The sequence below is a fragment of the Oncorhynchus tshawytscha genome, linkage group LG04 (genome assembly GCF_018296145.1).
Source record: "Oncorhynchus tshawytscha isolate Ot180627B linkage group LG04, Otsh_v2.0, whole genome shotgun sequence".
NCBI classification, from domain to species: Eukaryota; Metazoa; Chordata; class Actinopteri; order Salmoniformes; family Salmonidae; genus Oncorhynchus; species Oncorhynchus tshawytscha.
In genome coordinates this window covers 30,167,597-30,187,790 of record NC_056432.1, presented here as the reverse complement: position 1 = coordinate 30,187,790, position 20,194 = coordinate 30,167,597, and the positions used below count along the sequence as shown (strand labels likewise).

The 20,194-nt window shown below is 41.5% G+C and overlaps 1 protein-coding gene across 4 annotated transcripts; it reads left to right on the top strand.

The window, feature by feature from the left end:
• Positions 1–2,732: 2,732 nt before the first annotated feature.
• Positions 2,733–20,194, top strand: LOC112245943 (arginine/serine-rich coiled-coil protein 2). 4 transcript variants are annotated; one of them, XM_024414163.2, is made up of 11 exons: positions 2,744–2,858; positions 4,203–4,241; positions 4,481–4,637; positions 7,457–7,497; positions 13,172–13,341; positions 13,441–13,563; positions 14,795–14,917; positions 18,636–18,715; positions 18,826–19,094; positions 19,288–19,377; positions 19,471–20,194. In XM_024414163.2, exons 1-11 carry the CDS (start codon positions 2,853–2,855, stop codon positions 19,654–19,656), a joined length of 1,284 nt encoding a protein of 427 aa, XP_024269931.1. In that variant the 5' UTR covers positions 2,744–2,852; the 3' UTR covers positions 19,657–20,194. The 4 variants fall into 4 exon arrangements, with proteins under 4 accessions (XP_024269933.1, XP_024269931.1, XP_024269934.1 ...); XM_024414165.2 differs by lacking the exon at positions 4,203–4,241 and having other exon boundaries at positions 2,733–2,858; XM_024414166.2 differs by lacking the exons at positions 2,744–2,858; positions 4,203–4,241 and adding an exon at positions 4,281–4,299.

Genomic DNA, 20,194 nt, shown 5'->3' with positions numbered 1-20,194 from the left:
TCAATTTGTAGAAACAGGAGTCTCATAAAATGTATGTGTCCAGCTGCAGGGGGTCATTTTTTATTTAGAAATTTGCTACATGAAGTAATTAACGATGTTTACGCCACCATCTTGTCTATTTCAAGTCTTCTCTCATTGATTGAGACAGGTGTCTGTCATGACATGCGGCACTTTGGGGTGGACACTCGATCAATGAGAGAAGACTTGAAATAGATAAGATGGCGGGATACACTGTTGCATTACTTCATGGAGAAAAAAGTATTTATTTTATTAATGGAGCATTTTCTAAATTCAAACCGGTGCTACACCAAACAGTATGTATCCTGTAACTCCCAGTAATGGAACCAAATATCTTTGGTTAAATCACATTGTCTGGTGTAACAATCTGTAGTGAAGAGAACTAGTGATTAGCAGATGATGGAGAGGTGGTCATGATGAAATTGCCATTCCAAAGAAACATACAGTAAGTTCAGGGTACACTTGTACAGCAGTGGGAGGAGTTGTCATGATCAAACTGCCGTTTGGCTCCTCTCAAGTCATCTTCTGCTTGAAATCCAGCATAATGTCCAATCCATCGAGAGGGATACAGTTCACAGGATACAGTTTTGCTACAATGACACACTCAGGCAAAGGAATTATGTTTCTCTCCAAGAATACACGCCAGAAAGAAGTCCATGCACCACACAGTATTGTCTAAGACAAAACTATATAATAAATTATACTCCATGGCACAGTTTGAACGACCATTAGGATAGACTAGTTGAACATGCATACATGTGCATAGGCACAGAGATTGCATTTAGAAAAATATCTAGCCTAATAGAAAGAAATATGGCATAACCCTCAACCTTTGCAGTGACCAGACCATGCAAATGCACCTAGGTAGGTAGGCAGACAATATCTAGCTACAGCCATTGTCTAACAGGCATGCTCAGGCAAATATTTTTTGAGTAAATCCAGTTGATCAATTTTAGAGATTTACAACAGTTAAATTGTTGTATTATTGTTTTCTCCTCACTGTTAACCAGTAAATTTAGCTAGCTAGCTGGCTGGATAGTCAATAATTGTTATTTACATCTGTTTGGAATCCTATCTAGCATCATGTCTATAATTTTGTGATTTAGAAATGTATCCACGGTCATAACCATAACCAATATCAGCCTTTGTCAATTATGTTACATAGCTAGCAAAAATATTTATAGTTGCTGATGTTAAACATTTGCTAAAAAGTTACAAACGGGAGGCCTTTCGCATAGTAATAAGTTAGCAGGTGCCAGGCTAACTAGCTAGTCAACTCCAGTCGTGCTACCGTTTGGTGGTAAACGTAGCTTTAGGTGGCTGGTTGAAATGTTATAGCTTGCTGTTTAGTAGCCATATTTATGACTAATAACCAAGGCTGAAGGTATCTCTAGACTAACATATGGCGCTCTATCTTTATATCTTGACAGTAAAATAAGCAAGGAGATAGACCAGATGCTTTTCAACTTTCTTTGGAGAAATCGTACCCATTACATTAGGAAAACTGTTGTAATGAACACTTATGAGAATGGTGGGCTGAATTTTCTGGACTTTACTACATTAAATAATACTTTTAAGATCAGTTGGATAAAACAATTCCTAAGAAGACCCACTTCTATGTGGAATTTTATTCCTCAACATGTCTTCTCTTCTTTTGGTGGCCTTAACTTCATGTTGTTTTGCAATTATAATATTGACAAAGTTCCAGTTAAACTTTCTGCTTTTCATCGGCAGGTTCTTGTCATGGTCCTTAATTTATAAACACAAATTTTCTCCACACAGATATTATATATGGAATAATCGGGATATATTGTATAAAAATACTGCTTTGCTTTTAGAATATTGGTTCCGAAATAATATCCTATTGGTGAGCCAACTGGTAAATGCAGAGCGTCTTTTACTCAGTTATAAGGAATTTTATCACTTGACAAGGTTCCTATAACATCTAAAGATTTTAGATGCCATTCCCTCAGGTGTTGTTTTATTATTCAGGAACGTGTCAAGACCTGACCCTCAGAGCCTACCTTCTATTGACCCTGTTGGCTCGTCAGTAGGAAAGATTTGTTTCTCCTTTGGTCCATTCAACAACAGAGCAATACGAACCTTGTTTCAGCAGGATGTTGTATCTATCTATACCTTATGTCATGCCTTATTGGAATGGATTTATTGATAATATCTGTTGGGAAAAGTTTGGATGTTGCCACACACATACCTACTTGTTAACAAAATTAAGGAAGTTTCCTTTAAAATTATTCATAAATATTATCTTGCCAACCACTATATGAAGAGGTTTAAGGAAAACATCAACTCAAATTGCTCCGTTTATAATGATCACCCAGAAACAGTGTTGCATCTTTTTTGTCATTGTATTCATGTAAGAAAACTGTGGCAATACATCAGTAGATGTATAATTGAACACATTTATGAAGATTTTACACTATTGTGAAAAAAATTCAAATAATAAAAGATGCAAAACTCTACTTACTTCCGGAAGCTGTGTAGCGGGACCAAAAAGATATACGGTTATTTAAAATCTCTCTGATAATACTCTAATTAGTTTTACTCATTTTTGGTGACTTTGACATTGATTAACTAATATAAGGGTGTTTGTTTATTTATTTGCGCTCTATAGATTTACGGAAGTCGCTATCAGAACAAGAGGAAGGTAATTCAAATAGCCATTTTCCCCAATATTTGTTATGTGTGCGCACGCGCAAATGATGATAGTCATCCAGGTTATAGCTAGCCGCTAGCGAGTAGAAGAGACTGGAAGAACTGGAATAGCACGTAAAGGAGAACTCCAATCTAATTTTAGGGAGTTCCTCAAGTGTACCATGACGGTAAGTGCTTACAAAAGAACACAAAATACATTACCATCGACTTCATATAATAATTTGTTAACTATTGCTATTTTAAAGATGTTGTTTCATCAAGATGGCGTCTCTCTGCCCGTGGCAGGCATAGCATTAGGAATTACAATACTGTAGTGGCAGCCATGTCGACAAGCCAGCGAGTTTCGGTTAGTTAGATACATTCGCTAGCCATCTACAGATACTTTGCCTGATAACCGTCATTAGCTAGTTAGGTTGCTTTTACCAGGTTGGCATGTCGTGTTGATTTTGTAAATAAATGGAAATTCTCCTTCATATAGTTATTGATCAAAGTTTGCTTGCACAGCCGTTACTTAAACCTAGCTAGCTAACGTAAGCTACACCGCTATCTATGTAATTTAGCAATGTATGAATGAGTGATGTTGTTTTGCGACTTGCAATCTAGCTAATTAATCTCCGTTTAGAACGACCCCCTTCATTCATTAACTGGTTTTGTAGCTCCGGTATGGGCTACGTCCTCCCCTTTTATAGGTGTGCAACTTTAACAAACCAGCTGGCAATGGCCATCTTCATTGATTGGGTGTATTGGTAGGGTTGGAGCAAATACCTGCATTGCCATTACCTGTCCAGGAGGAGGGCTTTTCACTTCTGAGATTGCTTTTAGGGAAACGATTTTTATTTTTTTTGTGAATCCATGTTAGTGTAAGGGAGGTACAGTGTGTCCAGTTGCGTCGGTGTGACTGAGAGTAACCTTGCCAAAGAAACTTGTTGGACCTCAGAACTAATGTCTAGGTTGCCTAAACATCCCTGTTACCATGGTTACTCTATGGATATCAGTCTGTAAGTCGCTGTAAAAAAAAGAAGTCAGTCTCTACAAGGCAGAATATTGAATACAATGATGACATTTTAAATGCACTTTACCGGTTGTCTGTGGTGTTGGTCCTTTTGGTGGTAGGAAGTGTAGATGGGGTAACGACAGGAAAGTGTTGTTTACCTGACTTTTGGCGGCGCCGTTAGGTTCTGTTTGGATTTGCCATCACGTGATGCACAATATGTAAACAGCAGCCCAATGTAACAACGTTGTCCTTATGTAGGAGGTAATCTGAGACAAAATTTAAAATGTTATTAACCTAAGCGTATTCCCTCGCAGTCAGTGGAAGTGCTTGTGACTTGCTCATTCGTTGAACACAGCACCTGTATAACAAGAACCAGTTAGAAAATAGGAAATCAGTTTCCTAGTTCCGACTAGCACTTAAACGCAGCAATATTGTGTGAATTGTTGAAAATACAAACTGATTTTCAGACCAGCATACTGAAAGTTGGATTAATAACACTCTTGATATTTTGTCCTAGATTACCTCCTACTTGAGGACAATATCAGCGGACAACAAAGTACGTTCAAAAGAAGTTTATTCAACAGTCTGACTTGTGATGGGATTGTTCACAAAAAGTGAGCCTACATGTTAGAGGCGAGTGTGGAGAGTTTTCCACTCGGAATTATAGAGGCTAATGTCTAGTTCTTAGCTCAATGTGTTAACACAGGCTTGAGTCGTCATTCATTTCCCCTCAAACCTAGTGGAGGGGACACCAATAACTTTAAGGTTGAATAGTGTGTGTTTTCTTCGATTTAGGCACGTGACGCCGATTTGACTGATTTACTACCCTTGATGGGCTCTCTTTACACGGATAAAAGAAAACACATTATGGAATCATCCAAATCGCCCAGAAGCTCCAAACACCACCATTCACAATCGAGGTCACGCTCCAGGGACCGAAAGCGCAAATCAAGTAAGTTAAATGCACTGAATTTGATAACTCAAGCTACAAACATTATGCATTAACACATTCAGGTCACTTGGTAGGACACACATCCATCTTCAGATCCCAGGCCAACTGGTCATGGCATTTGTCTTTTGACATAAGTTTAGGGACAGAGCTGTGCCTTGTTGTCAGAAATAGTCAAGTGCAAAAGGTGATTCATCAGGTTCTAGACTGAGTGGAACTCTGGTCTAGTTGTATAACATATACCCAGCTTGCGTGTTATTTCCCGACCTGTGTCTGTGTTCGGATTGGGAATGCGGTGTTTGCATCACCGAACAGTGCCCAATAAATAATTAAATCCTGTTGTTTGATTGACATCCATATTTGATTTGGGGAGGGGGGAAAAGAATCTAGTAACTGGATTTCATAATTTCTTGTGCACTGATAGGTAATGTAAGGGATGCCAGTTTAATAAAACGGTCTTCTGACAATGATATACAGTCATGGCCAAAAGTTTTGAGAATGACACAAACATTAATTCTCACAAAGTCTGCTGCCTCAGTTTGTATGATGGCAATTTGCATATACTCCAGAATGTTATGAAGAGTGATAAGATGAATTGCAATTAATTGCAAAGTCCCTCTTTGCCATGCAAATGAACTAAATCCCCCCAAAAACATTTCCGCTGCATTTCAGCCCTGCCACAAAAGGACGAGCTGACATCTTGTCAGTGATTCTCTCATTAATACAGGTGTAAGTTTTGACGAGGACATGGCTGGAGATCACTCTGTCATGCTAATTGAGTTCCATGAACAGACTGGAAGCTTCAAAAGGAGGTTGGTGCTTGGAATCATTGTTCTTCCTCTGTCAACCATGGTTACCTGCAAGGAAACACGTGCCATCATCATTGCTTTGCACAAAAAGGGCTTCACAGGAAAGGATATTGCTGCCAGTAAGATTGCACCTAAATCAAACATTTATCGGATCATCAAGAACTTCAAGGAGAGCAGTTCAATTGTTGTGAAGAAGGCTTCAGGGAGCCAAAGAAAGTCCAGCAAGTGCCAGGACCGTCTCCTAAAGGTGATTCAGCTGCGGGATCAGGGCAGCACCAGTACAGCGCTTGCTCAGGAATGGCAGCAGGCAGGTGTGAGTGCATCTGCACGCACAGTGAGGCGAAGACTTGGAGGATGGCCTGGCGTCAAGAAGGGCAGAAAAGAAGCCACTTTTCTCCAGGAAAAACATCAGGGACAGACTGACATTCTGCAAAAGGTACAGGGATTGGACTGCTGAAGACTGGGGTAAAGTCATTTTCTCTGATGAATCCCCTTTCTGATTGATTGGGAAAAAAACTTGTCCGGAGAAGACCAGGTGAGCGCTACCATCAGTCCTGTGTCATGCCAACAGTAAAGCATCCTGAGACCATTCATGTGTGGGGTTGCTTCTCAGCCAAGGGTGTGGGCTCAATCACAATTTTGCCTAAGAACAGAGCAGTGAATAAAGAATGGTACCAACACATCCTCCGAGTGCAACTTCTCCCAACCATCCAGGAACAGTTTGGTGACGAACAATGCCTTTTCCAGAATTATGGAGCACCATGCCATAGGGTAAAAGTGATAACTAAGTGGCTCGATATTTTGGGTCCATGGCCTGGAAACTCCCCAGACCTTAATCCCATTGAGAAATTGTGGTCAATCCTCAAGAGGCAGGTAGACAAATAAAAACCCACAAATTCTGACAAACCCCAAGCATTGATTATGCAAGAATGGTCTGCCATCAGTCAGGATGTGGCCCGGAAGTTCATTGACAGCATGCCAGGGCGGATTGCAGAGGTCTTGAAAAAGAATGGTCAACACTGCAAATATTGACTCTTTGCATCAACTTAATGTAGTTGTCAATAAAGGTTTGACACTTATGAAATGCTTGTAATTATACTTCAGTATTCCACAGTAATATCTGACAAAAAAATATCTAAAGACACTGAAGCAGCAAACTTTGGAAATTAATATTTGTCTCATTCTCAACTTTTGGCCACGACTACAGTACCAGTCAAAAGATTGGGGACACCTACTCATTCAAGGGTTTTTCTTTATTTCTACTATTTTCTACATTGTAGAATAGTGAAGACATCAAAACTATTAAATAACACATGGAATTATGTGGTAACCAAAAAAGTGTAAAACAAATCTAAATATATTTGAGATTCCTCAAAGTAGCCACATTTTGCCTTGATGACAGCTTTGCACACTTGGCATTCTCTCAACCAGCTTCACCTGGAATGCTTTTCCAGCAGTCTTGAAGGAGTTCCCACGTGCTGAGCACTTGTTGGCTGCTTTTCCTTCCCTCTGCAGTCCAACTCATCCCAAACCATATCAATTCAGTTGAGGTTGGGTGATTGTGGAGATGCAGTATGCAAAAATCGCACCGCCATTTCCTGGTTGCAAAAATGTATATAGTTGGTCTAATTTCAGTTTGTGACAAACTGAATAGTGTAAAGAATAATTCTACCGTCTAAACCGCTGTGAAATAGCCTTTCAATAACCCCAAATATTGTATTTTCAGCAGTTTGAAGCTGGTGTACAAAACCGAATGTAAATGGAAACTTAAGAACTGGATGCATAGAAATAGCGCAGATAGAACAGACCTCATGCTTCTTGGACTTGCTTTCAATGAGTGATGAGTCTCAAACTCGCAATTCTATGTGAATTTGGTCGGGTCACCCCAAAAAGTGACATTGCAGCTTTAACTGTGTATATGACGGCGTGCGCTCCATGGCTAAGGCAACCCTAATTTGAAGGTGCAATAGAATTGGTCACTGTTCTCACCAATCCGTTTTGTTACTCTTACAGGTGACAAAAAGCACAGACGAAGTCGGAGCAGGAGCAAAGAGGTAACTAATATTAGTTCATTTTAGTGAACTAAAGTACAGCATTGTCACCATCTTGAATGTCGTTAGTTTTTTGTCTTAGATCATGGTAAGTACCAAACAACAGTGTAGGCTATTTCACCTGAATCAAAGATTAAGAGATTAAGATGGGCATGGAATTTAATTCAATTGAAGATCATTTTTTAAATTTACATTAACTTATTCTTCTTGGACATCTGTCACTAAGTGTAGCTGTCCATACTAGATGGTGAAGATTGAATATGTAGGATATTTTTCTTTTGAATAAATCCTGTGTGTAGATCACATGATAACATTTCTACAATAAATCATACTCAGCGTGCTAAAGCACGAAGAGACACTGAACTGAAGACGCTGCTGACATAGCAAAATTATATGTCTACTACTCGGACAGGTAACTATCAGCCATTCAAATTCATACTTGCCTCCTAGAATTAAGAAAATAAAGGAAATTACAGCCTTTTACTGGGTTCAATTCAAGCTGCATTGTTATTACAATTACTCAAAAGACAGTCTGCTGGCAGTAACCTTATTAATCCAATTCATTCTTAGCCTGCCTTTTAAAGCTGCACTTGTATATGGGGAAGGGAATGTAGTGTTACATGAACCAAAACAAAGGTATTAAAGCTGTATCTGAGATGATCTACGGTAACCTACATTGTGTTTAAGGCTTATAATACATGTACCTACCATGATATATTTGAAACAAAACTAAGTAGAAGTGGCTGTACTTACTTGGTGCACTTGAGTAGGTGGTGGACATGACAAAACATATGCACTATAAGTTGGATCTACTAGTCTACATACACTGAACAAAAATATAAATGCAACATGTAAAGTGTTGGTTCCATGAGCTGAAATAAAAGATCCCAGAAATGTTCAATGTGCGCAAAAAGTTTATTTCTCTCAAATTTTGTGTACAAATTTGTTTGCGTCCCTGTTAATGAGGATTTCTCCTTTGCCAAGATAATCCATCCAACTGACAGGTGTGGCATGTCAAGATCATTACACAGGTATATCTTCTGCTAGGGACAGTTAAAGGCCGCTCTAAAATGTGCGGTTTTGTCACACAATGCCACAGATGTCTCAAGTTTTGAGGAAGCGTACAATTGTCATGCTGACTGCAGGAATGTCCACCAGTGCTGTTGCCAGAGAATTGAATGTTAATTTCTCTACTATAAGCCGCCTCCAGCGTCGTCCCAGAGAACTTGGCAGTACATCCAACCAGCCTTGCAACCGCAGACCACGTGTATGGCGTCGTGTGGGCGAGCGGTTTGCTGATGTCAACACTGAACAGCGTGCCCCATGGGGGCGGTGGGGTTATGGTATGGGAAGGCATAAGCTACGGACAATGAACACACTTGCATTTTATCGATGGCAATTTGAATGCACAGCTACTGGTGAGACCCTGAGGCCCATTTTCGTGTCATTCATCCTCCGCCATCACCTCATATTTCAGCATGACAATGCATGGCCTCATGTCGCAAGGATCTGTCCCGGTTCTTCCATGGCCTGCATACTGACCAGACATCACCCATTGAGCACATTTGGGATGCTCTGGATCAACATGTATTCCAGTTCCTGTCAATATCCAGCAACTATGCACAACCATTGAAGAGGAGTGGGACAACATTACACAGGCCACAATCAACAGTCCAATCAACTTTTTGCGGAGATGTCGCGCTGCATGAGACAAATGGTGGCCGCACCAGATACTGACTGCTTTTCTTATTCACGCCCCTACATTTTTTTAAGGTCTCTGTGACCAACAGATGCCTATCTGTATTCCCAGTCATGTAAAATCCATAGATTAGGGCCTAATGAATGTATTTAAATTGACTGATTTCGTTATGAACTGTAACTCTTAATTTAAATTACTGCGTTTTATATTTTTGTTCAGTATACATTGAGTATACATTGGAAAATCATTGAAACATTTCTCTCCAGTTAGTCTATCAAGCTGTGAAGACTATCAAGCACCTTTGAGCTGTTTATACTTCTGACATACAGTGCATTCAGAAGTGAGTCAGACCCCTTGACTTCTTCACATTTTGTAATGTAAGAGCCTTGTTCTAAAGTGTGTGTGTAGTATGTATGTGTGTATATATACAAAAAAAGAAATGTCCCTTTTTCAGGACCCTGTCTTTCAAAGATAAGTCATTAAAATCCTAAACTTCAGATCTGCATTGTAAATGGTTTTAACACGGTTTCCCATGCTTGTTCAATGAACTATAAACAATTAATGAACACGCACCTGTGGAACGGTCGTTAAGATACTAACAGCTTACAGACGGTAGGCAATTAAGGTCACAGTTATGAATTCATAGGACACTAAAGAGGCCTTTCTACTGACTCTGATAAACACCAAAAGAAAAATGCCCAGGGTCCCTGCTCATCTGTGTGAATGTGCCTTAGGCATGCTGCAAGGAGGCATGAAGACTGCAGATGTGGCAAGGACAATAAATTGCAATGTCTGTACTGAGACACCTAAGACGGCGCTACAGGACGGACAGCTGATCGTCCTCACAGTGGCAGACCACGTGTAACAAAGCCTGCACAGGATCGGTACATCCGAACATCACACCTGCGGGACAGGTACAGGATGGCAACAACAACTGCCCGAGTTACACCAGGAACGCACAATCCCTCCTTCAGTGCTCAGACTGTCCGAAGTAGGCTGAGAGAGGCTGGACTGGGGGCTTGTAGGCCTGTTGTAAGGCAGGTCCTCACCAGACATCACCGGCAACAACGTCGCTTATGGGCACAAATCCACCGTCTCTGGACGAGACGGGACTGGCAAAAAGTGCTCTTCACTGACGAGATGCGGTTTTGTCTCACCAGGGGTGATGGTCGGATTCCTGTTTATTGTCAAAGGAATGAGCGTTACACCCAGGCCTGTACTCTGGAGCGGGATCGCTTTGGAGGGTCCGTCATGGTCTGGGGCGGTGTGTAACAGCATCATCGGACTGAGCTTGTCATTGCAGGAAATCTCAAGCTGTGCGTTACAGGGAAGACATCCTCCTCCCTCATGTGGTGCCCTTCCTGCAGGCTCATCCTGACATGACCCTCCAGCATGACAATTCCACCAGCCATACTGCTCATTCTGTGCGTTATTTCTTGCAAGACAGGAATGTCAGTGTTCTGCCATGGCCAGCGAAGAGCCTGGATCTCAATCACATTCAGCATGACTGGGACCTGTTGGATCGGAGGGTGAGGGCTAGGGCCATTCCCCCCCAAAAATGTCCGGGAACTTGCAGGTGCCTTGGTGGAAGAGTGGGGTAACCTCTCACAGCAAGAACTGGCAAATCTGACGCAGTCCATGAGGAGGAGATGCACTAAGTTACTTAGTATCTGGTGTGGCCACCAGCTGCATTGACTGTTACGTTTGATTTTTGATCCCCTCCCTTTTGTTCAGGGACGCATTATTCAATTTTTGTTAGTCAAATGTATGTGGAACTTGTCTGTTTGTCATAACACATGTAAAAAAAACATGTTACGTTTACTGAAAATAAATGCAGTTGACATTGAGGACATTACTTTTTTTGCTGAGTTTATATATATATATATCATCAATCTATAGACAATACAAAGTAAAACCAGGTTTTAGACATTTTTAAATGTATTAAGATTTTTTTAAATGACATTTTACATAAGTATTCAGACCCTTTACTCAATACTTTGAATCACGTTTTGGCAGCGATTACAGACTCAAGTCTACTTCGGTATGACTCTACAATCTTGGCACAACTGTATTTGGGGAGTTTCTCCCATTCTTCTCTGCAGATCCTCTCAAGTGCTGTCAGGTTGGATGGGGAGCGTTGCTGAAAATCCGGGCTCTGGCTGGGCCACTCATGGACATTGAGACTTTTCCCGAATCCACTCATGCGTTGTCCTGTTGGAAGGTGATCATTTGCCCCAATCTGAGGTCCTGAGCGCTCTGGAGCAGATTTTCATCAAGGATCTCTCTGTACTTTGCTACGTTCATCTTTGCCTCGATCCTGACTAGTCTCCCAGTCCCTGCCTTTGAAAAACATCCTCACAGCATGATGCTGCCACCACCATTCTTCACCGTAGGTATGGTGCCAGGTTTCTTCCAGATGTGACGCTTGGCATTCATGAGAATCTTGGTTTCTCATTGTCTGAGATTCTTTAGGTGCCTTTTAGGGAAACTCCATGCGGGCTGTCATGTGCCTTTTACTGTGGAGTGGCTTTCATCTGGCCACTCTATTGTTAAGGCCTGAGTGCTGCAGCGATGGGAGAACCTTCCAGAAGGACAACCATTGTTGTAGAAAATATTAAATCAAATACTTCTCAGATACAGGAGCTTGTAAATTCAATTAGACTTTATTACAAAAGTAACAGAAGCCTAGCAGTTCCATGGAAAAACTGCCTCATTCTTAGTGCTTGGCTTTTATACAGTTTTACCCTTGCGTAACATGATTTGTAAAGTGGAGTGACAATGTTATCTTACTTAGTTTCCGTTCTCTTATTGGCTCAGATATTGGGGCATAGATTCTATTAGTGGCGTGACATCCCTTAGCTAATGTTCCTGTCCTAAATTGTCTGTATGATAACCCATGTGCGTGTCCAGTAGCGTTCACAAGATCAGACATGGCACAGACCAGGCACGTCTTGTTATTTTACCTTGCCTCATCTACACAGATTCGGCTTACGTTCTGTTTTTTACATGTCCAATGGTCAATTCGATGTTGATCCAGCATTGTACACTCACATGGGCTTCAGCCTTCATTCTGCTTACACATGTCTAATATTTAAACTTATATTGATTTATTCTTTCTATTTCAAAGAGAACGGTATCGGTACTGAGAATCATCAGATGACTGGAAAATGTCCTACACCATCTCCACAGAGGAACTCTAGAGCACGGTCAGAGTGACCATCGGATTCTTGGTCACCTCCCTGACCATGGCCGTTCTCCCCCGATTGCTCAGTTTGACCAGGCGGACCAGCTCTAGGAAGAGTCTTGGTGGTTCCAAACTTCCTCCATTTAAGAATGATGGAGGTCACTGTTCTTGGGGACATTTTTTTGGTACCCTTTCCCAGATCTGTGCCTTGACACAATCGTGTCTCTGAGCTCTACGGACAATTCCTACGAACACATGGCTTGGTTTTTGCTCTGACATGCACTGTCGACTACGGGACCTTTTATATAGACAGGTGTGTGCCTTTTCTAAATCATGTCCAATCAATTGAATTCACCACAGGTGGACTCCAATCAAGTTGAAGAAACATCTAAAGGACTATCAATGGAAACAGGATGCACCGGAGCTCAATTTCGAGTCTCATAGCAAACGGTCTGAATACTTATGTAAATGGGGTATTTCCGTTTTAAATTTGCTAAAATGTTCAAGCCTGTTTTTGCTTTGTCATTATGGCGTATTGTGTGTAGATTGATAAAACAAATGATTTAATCAATTTTAGAATAAGGATGTAACATAACAAAATATTGAAAAAGTCAAGGGGATCGGGAATACTTTCTGAAAGGCACTGTATGGTCGGTCGGTTTCTGGTGATAAGTCTAAATCTGTGAAATGAGCAAGAGTTCTCAACATGCTTTGGTATTTTCTGTATCAAACCGTTGTACTAACGCTCTTTGTTGCACTATTTTCCTGAAAGAGACAACTTCTTCTTAAAACAGGCACGAAGGAGGGACTCTGAGAAGCCATCAAAATCTCACAGCAAGTCGGATGAGCAGCCGGAGCAGACTGAGAGGGGCAGGGAGAGACTTTCTGCAGAGAATGGGGAGGAGCGACACCGGCGCAAAGACAAGAAGGGGCGGAGCCACTCCAGGTCACTCTCACGGGACAGGTGGGTCTAGGTTCATGGAGATATGGTACGTGCTGTCTTGATATGTATTGAGACTAGTAACCGTAAACTGGGGAGCATTTTATTTTCACACTGTTTTAGACGTCATCGCAGCAGAAGTCGGGACAAACGGAGATCGCGGTCCCCGCGGGAGAAGAAGAAGAGGGCCAGCTCCCGGTCAGGTTCAAAGACCAAACACCGCCACAGGAGCAGGAGCAAAAGCAGGTGGGTTTCTCTTGCTACTCTCCCTACCATTCTTTGTTTGTCTTTGATAACTATCTACCGCAGTCCTGACTATCTACCGGTCGGTCGTTACTAGTTACCACAGCCACAAAGTCATAAACCCCGCCCATTTCTACACTTTCTCTTCTGTCATTTTAAATCTAACCACACTGCTGACCTTATGCCTAACACTAACTATAATTTTTGGTTTTATACATTTTTACAATATAGTCCATTTTGACTTTGTTTGTGGTAACTAGTGGAAACCCTACCAGACAGCATTCACCTTACTACTGTCCCCCACCCACTCAGCCATGATGGTATTAATGCCGTTTTAGGTTCTCTGTTTTGTGCCGTGCCTCTGTCAGTACGTACTTCATGTTCCACTTCTCATCAGTTTGATGGCTCGTTGCAGTGATGTATGACTGCATGCTCTTAGACATCCAACAATCTGTTAATGTCACGTATTGCGGTTGAGAGCTCGCGCTTTGTACTTGCATAGCAATCACCATACAATTTTTCTCTCAGGGCTGTGAAGGTTTTTCGACATGGCATCTTGTAGTCTGGTTCTAGATATGTCAGTCTGGTTCTAGATATGTCATTAGGGGGTTTTGAAGCTGACATCCTCTACCATTGACGATGGCTGCATATCAACAGTAATAATTTCTGTCATCAGCGCTGTTATTTTCTTTCTCATTCTCTAATCACACTGCTACCAGCAACGGGTTGGGTTGCTGACTCCCTTTCAACATTGCACCTATTCTGCCACTAGCTCAATTCCACCACAAAGTTTGCATTTCATCACCTTCTCATTTAACTTCTCAAAATATTGCCATACAGGACTTTGCTGCTGTCACTTCCCTGTCTCACTCTGCCATTTTTCAAAATGTTAACGACGAGGACGTGTAGAGCACTTTATATCCATGGCAAATCATTTAAAAGCTTAATATCTCCTACTAACATTACAACATTGTTGCATTAGGTAATTGTTACTTTTTCCGATGATGGTCAGGACCTGTTAGAGGTAGTTTTGTGATGACTGCACTGTGGTTGTCATTTTGTTTTTAAAAAATAAAAAAATTAGGGTAGGGATGTATTTTTCTATATGTTTACACGTTCACACCCCAATTGGTAACCACTCCTGTGTGCCTAATGTTTGCCCCTCTGTTTGTAACCGTGTGTGTGAGAATGCATATCTTTCTGTGGATCTTGAAATGCTATGATGTCTCTTTAGGGAGCGGAAGAAGAAGACTGATAAGGTGCGCAGAAAAGAGAAGAGTCGTAGCAGGTCTGTGAGCCCCCCGGCTTTCCGGGGCAGAAACACTGCCATGGACGCACAGGAGGCGCTGGCCAGAAGGTACTGCAGTGGTTTAGAGGAACTGTGACTTGAAGATTTGTTTGTTGAGTGTCTGTTAGGTAGTTCATGTTTTAATGTCACGTGCACCAGTACAGTGAAATTCCTTTCATAACCTCTGGGATATGTGGGATGCTAGCGTCCCAACCTGGCCAAAGCCAGGGAAAATGCAGAGCGCCAAATTCAAATACTATAAAATCAAACTTTCATTAAAGCACACATGTAAGATACCAAATTAAAGCTACATGTGTTGTGAAGCCAGCCAACATGTCAGATTTCAAAAAGGCTTTCGGCGAAAGCAAACGATGCTATTATCTGAGGATAGCACCTCCGTAAACAAAAGAGAGAAAGCATATTTCAACCCTGCAGGCGCGACACAAAACGCAGAAATAAAAATATAATTCATGCCTTACCTTTGACGAGCTTTTTTTGTTGGCACTCCAATATGTCTCATAAATATCACAAATGTTCCTTTTGTTCGATTAATTCCGTCGATATATATCCAAAATGTCCATTTATTTGGTGCATTTGATCCAGAAAAACACAGGTTCCAACTTGAGCAACGTGACCTCAAAATATCTCAAAAGTTACCTGTAAACTTTGCTAAAACATTTCAAACTCCTTTTGTAATACAACTTTAGGCATTTTTTGAACGTAAATAATCGATATAATTGAAGACGGGATGATCTGTGTTCAATACAGGAAGAAAACAAACTGAAGCATGCTTTCTGGTCACGCACCTCTATCTAACAGTACACTTCAGGTGACCCTCGTTCAAGATGGCCGTACTTCTTCATTACACAAAGGAATAACCTCAACCAATTTCTAAAGACTGACATCCAGTGGAAGCGATAGGAACTGCAAGAAGGTCCCTTAGAAATCTGGATTCCCAATGAAAACCCATTTGAAAAGAGTGACCTCAAAAACAAACAAAAAATCTGAATGGTTTGTCCTCGGTTTCACTTGCTAAATAAGTTAAGTTATACTCACAGACATGATTCAAACAGTTTTAGAAACTTCAGAGTTTTCTATCCAAATCTACTAATAATATGCATATCTTATTTTCTGGGGATGAGAAGCAGGTAGTTGAATATGGGCATGCATTTAATCAGGATGTGAAAATACTGCCCCCTGTCACCAAGAAGTTAACTCCAAACCCAACAATGCAGTAATCAAAATCAATGTTGCACCAAAAATAACATCAGAACAAAAACACACCAGAAATGGAAATGAATAAGAACACAAGAAGGTAAGTAGCTATATACAGGGTCAGTTCCAATACCATATTTAAAATGTGCAGGGATACTGGAGTGATCGAGGTAGATATTGTACAGTGCATTCGGAAAGTATTCAGACCCCTTCCCCTTTTCAATATTTTGGTATGTTACAGTTTTATTCTAAAATGTATTAATTAAAAATCCTCTATCTACATACAATGCCCCGTAATGACAGTGAAAACAGGTGTTTCGACATTTTTGATCATTTATTTAAAAAAATAAAAACACCATATTTACAAAAGTATTTCGACCCTTTATGCGACTCGGAATTGAGCTCCGGTGCATCCTGTTTCCATTGATCGTCCTTGAGATGTTTCTACAACTTGATTGGAGTCCACCTGTGGAAAATTCAATTAATTGGACATGATTTGGAAAGGCACATCTGTCTATAACACTCCACCAATCATACCTTTATGGTAGAATGGCCAGACGGAAGCCACTCCTCATAAGTCACATGACAGACCGCTTGGAGTTTGCCAAAGGGCACCTGAAGGACTCTGGCCATGAGATACAAGATTGAACTGTTTGGCCTGAATTTCAAGTGTCACATCTGGAAGAAACCTGGCACCACCCCTACGGTGAAGCATGGTACTGTGGGTATGTTTTTCAGCATTAGGGACTGGGAGACTAGTCAGGATTGAGGGAAACCTGAACGGAGCAAAGTACAGAGATCCTTGATGGAAAACATGTTTTAGATTGCCCCAGACTGAGGTCCTGAGCAAAGGTTCACCTTCCAACAGGACAACAACCCAAACACACAGCCAAGACAATGCAGGAGTGGCTTCTAGACAAGTCTCTGAGTGGCCCAGCCAGAGCCCGGACTTGAACCCGATCAAACATCTCTGGAGAGACCTGAAAATAGCTGTGTGGCGACACTCTCCATTCAACCTAACAGCTTGAAAGGATCTGCAGAGAAGAATGGGAGAAACTCCCCAAATACAGGTGTGCCAAGCTTGTAGCGTCATACCTAAGACTCAAGGCTGTAGCCGCTGCCAAAGATGCTTCAATAAAGTAATGAGTAAATGGTCTGAATACTTGTGCAAATGTGATATTTCAGTATTTATTTAATTATTTTTGCTTTGTCATGGTGTATTGTGTGTAGATGAGGGGGGGGAAATAATTGAACCAATTTTAGAATAAGGCTGTAACATAACAATGTGGAAAAAGTCCAGGGGTCTGAATACTTTCCGAATGCACTGTACATAGGGCTAATTTTTTGTATTACTTGTGAGGCACAGCTGAGTGAGCTTAATATTATTTTAAAAATGTACCTGACTGAAGGCCTGCATCTGTTCAGACTGAGGGGAGTGAGGGAGCAGCGTTGCGGCTGCATCTCATCCGACTCACCGCCCCTCCGCTCTCCCTCCCTCCACTGAGAAAAGGGGACACAGACTTCCAGCTGATGGTGCAACCTAAGAGTCACTACATTATTTCTGCCTTGTGCTGCAATTCATGTCACTCCTATGACCAGAGAAAGTGAAATATTCCTTCAAATGGAAAAAAAACACAACCCGCTAATAATAACAGCGCAAACTTAGCAGAACATTTTGCTATACTCGTCCACTGCTGCTGCAGTGCTGGTTGTAGCTTGACTAGAATTAAGGTAGGTGCACATTTTTATGGCTTATGAAAGTGTGTATAATGCTGAATAACAACTTTGCTCATTGCTCTATTCGTTGAGTCTCGTAGTCATCTCACAGTATTAACTTTGGTGTGCGTTCGAGTCTTCTTTTTACAGTCTATGGCCAGCTGTAGGCCTATAGGTGCATTTTAATTAAAAAATAAAGACCTCGAGGCTTTATCGTTGGGTTTTCTACAGAAATGTTTGATCGACCAGTCGATTGCGATCGACCGGTTGGTGACCACTGGTCTAGGATGATGGAGTTGTGTGCATAACCAGCCTCAAAGCCCTTCATGATTACAGATGTGAGTGCTACAGGGTGGTGGTAGTCATTGTGGCATGAAGCCTTAGTTCTTGGGAACAAACATTATGGTAGTGGGATTTCAGACAGGGGACAAGGAGAGGTTGAAAATTGAACATGAATATGCCTGCCAGCTGATCTGCACATGCTCCGAGAACGCGCCTTGGAATGCCTTCCAGCCCTGCGGCCTTGAGTGTTGACCTGATTGACCTTACGCATGTCGGCCTCAGAGCGAGCACTCCCAGTCCTCTGGGTCGGTGAGGGTGCTTACGCATGGTATGGTGTTATTGTCTACGCATCCATAAAATGCATTGAGTTCATCTGGAAGAGAGGCATCATTGGGCAGATCACAGTTGGGTCTTCCCCTGCCTCATGCATTGGAACCTTTGTAGTATGATTCCGCCTAATTCCTATATTGCTGCTTGGAGGTCATATCGGGACTTCTTGTACTTAAAGTAGCAGACAATCTGCTCCTAAAGCCTGGCTGACATTTGAACACTCTTTACTTGCCTTTATCTCCAGGTTGGAAAGGGCAAAGAAACTGCAAGAGCAGAAAGAAAAGGAGATGTTGGAGAAACAGCAGCATCAGGAGGTACCTGCAGGTGAGACGCTCTCCTCGGCCATCAATTACACCTACAAAAAATGTAATCAGTGAATAAAACCATAGAAACGGGTCACTAACATAGACCCACTTTGTTTTTTGCATTTCTAGTTCCAGCTCCCCTGCTGTCTGACACGGTAGTAGTTGCTGCTGCAGTTGCTACCAACCCTGTCCTCAATGTGGCAGCTCTCCTGGCCTCAGGGACCCAGGTCACGCCCCAGATCGCCATGGCAGCGCAGATGGCAGCCCTACAAGCCAAAACCTTAGCAGAGACTGGCATTGCTGTGCCCAGTTATTACAATCCCTCTGCTGTCAACCCCATGAAGTTTGCAGAGCAGGAGAAGAAAAGGAAGAAGCTCTGGCAGGGAAAGAAGGAAGGGGTAAGATTTTATGCTATGTAGTGCAATACGTAGAGCACTGGTTATTTGATGGAGCAGATTCTTTACTTTGTAACATCCGGAATGTAGAACTAGTGACTTAATGAAAATAAATATTGAGGAAAAACATGCAACTTCGCTTATGGTGGCATGATTGTTGCAAGTTACTAATACATGCAAATTGTTTGTTTTGAAGGACAAGTCACAGACAGCTGAGTTGTGGGAGAAGCTGAACTTCGGAAATAAGGACCAAAATGTTAAATTTCGTAAACTGATGGGCATCAAAGTATGTTTAACGGAGTCCTTTTATTTTCTCATTTGAGTGTGTACCATGCTGCAGAGCCTTGCATTTCTAACACTGTGGTTTCTGTCCTGTCAGGGGGAAGAGGAAGGTGAGACCTCAAAGCCACTCAATGACGAAGGCCTGAAGACCCTGCAGCAGCAGGAGGAGATGTTCCATAACCTGGACGTTCAGTATGAGATGGCCAGGTCCCAGACCCACACTCAAAGAGGCATGGGACTAGGCTTCGGCACTTCATTCTCACGGGGCATGGATACCATCTAATGCCAAACCATGCACTGGCTTGCCCTTGCTTTCTTTCTCATTGGTCTCTCCACTCACAGCTAGCACTCAAGCTTGCATGGATGTTGTTGCATTGGATCTGTAATTTTATTTAGAAACAATCTCACGTCTTTTAAACATTCTCATGTAAATAGATGCTGAGTTTTCCTCAGTGTACATCTTTTCTGAATTATGCAATAGTTTAATGACAGTCATGCTGGCTGGATTTAGATTTGTTTGAGAAATGTGATTGCATATCTGTTTTTTACAAAAAATGTGTATATTTTGGATTGTTTGAAATGGAACATTATGTAGATCAAGTAAAATTATTCTGTTTCCGTTCATTTACCAAGTTTCTTTACAAATTGATCTGAATCCTAATCTCAATATGTAGTGTCATCTTTGTTTCCTTTCTACTGAATGGGAATGTAAAACAGTGGATCATATGACTAAGATGTCTACTAGGCATCTGATGGTTTCATGGAAAGAATTAACAATAAACTTACATATGTTCTTGAAATAAAAGTCCATTTGTGTTGAA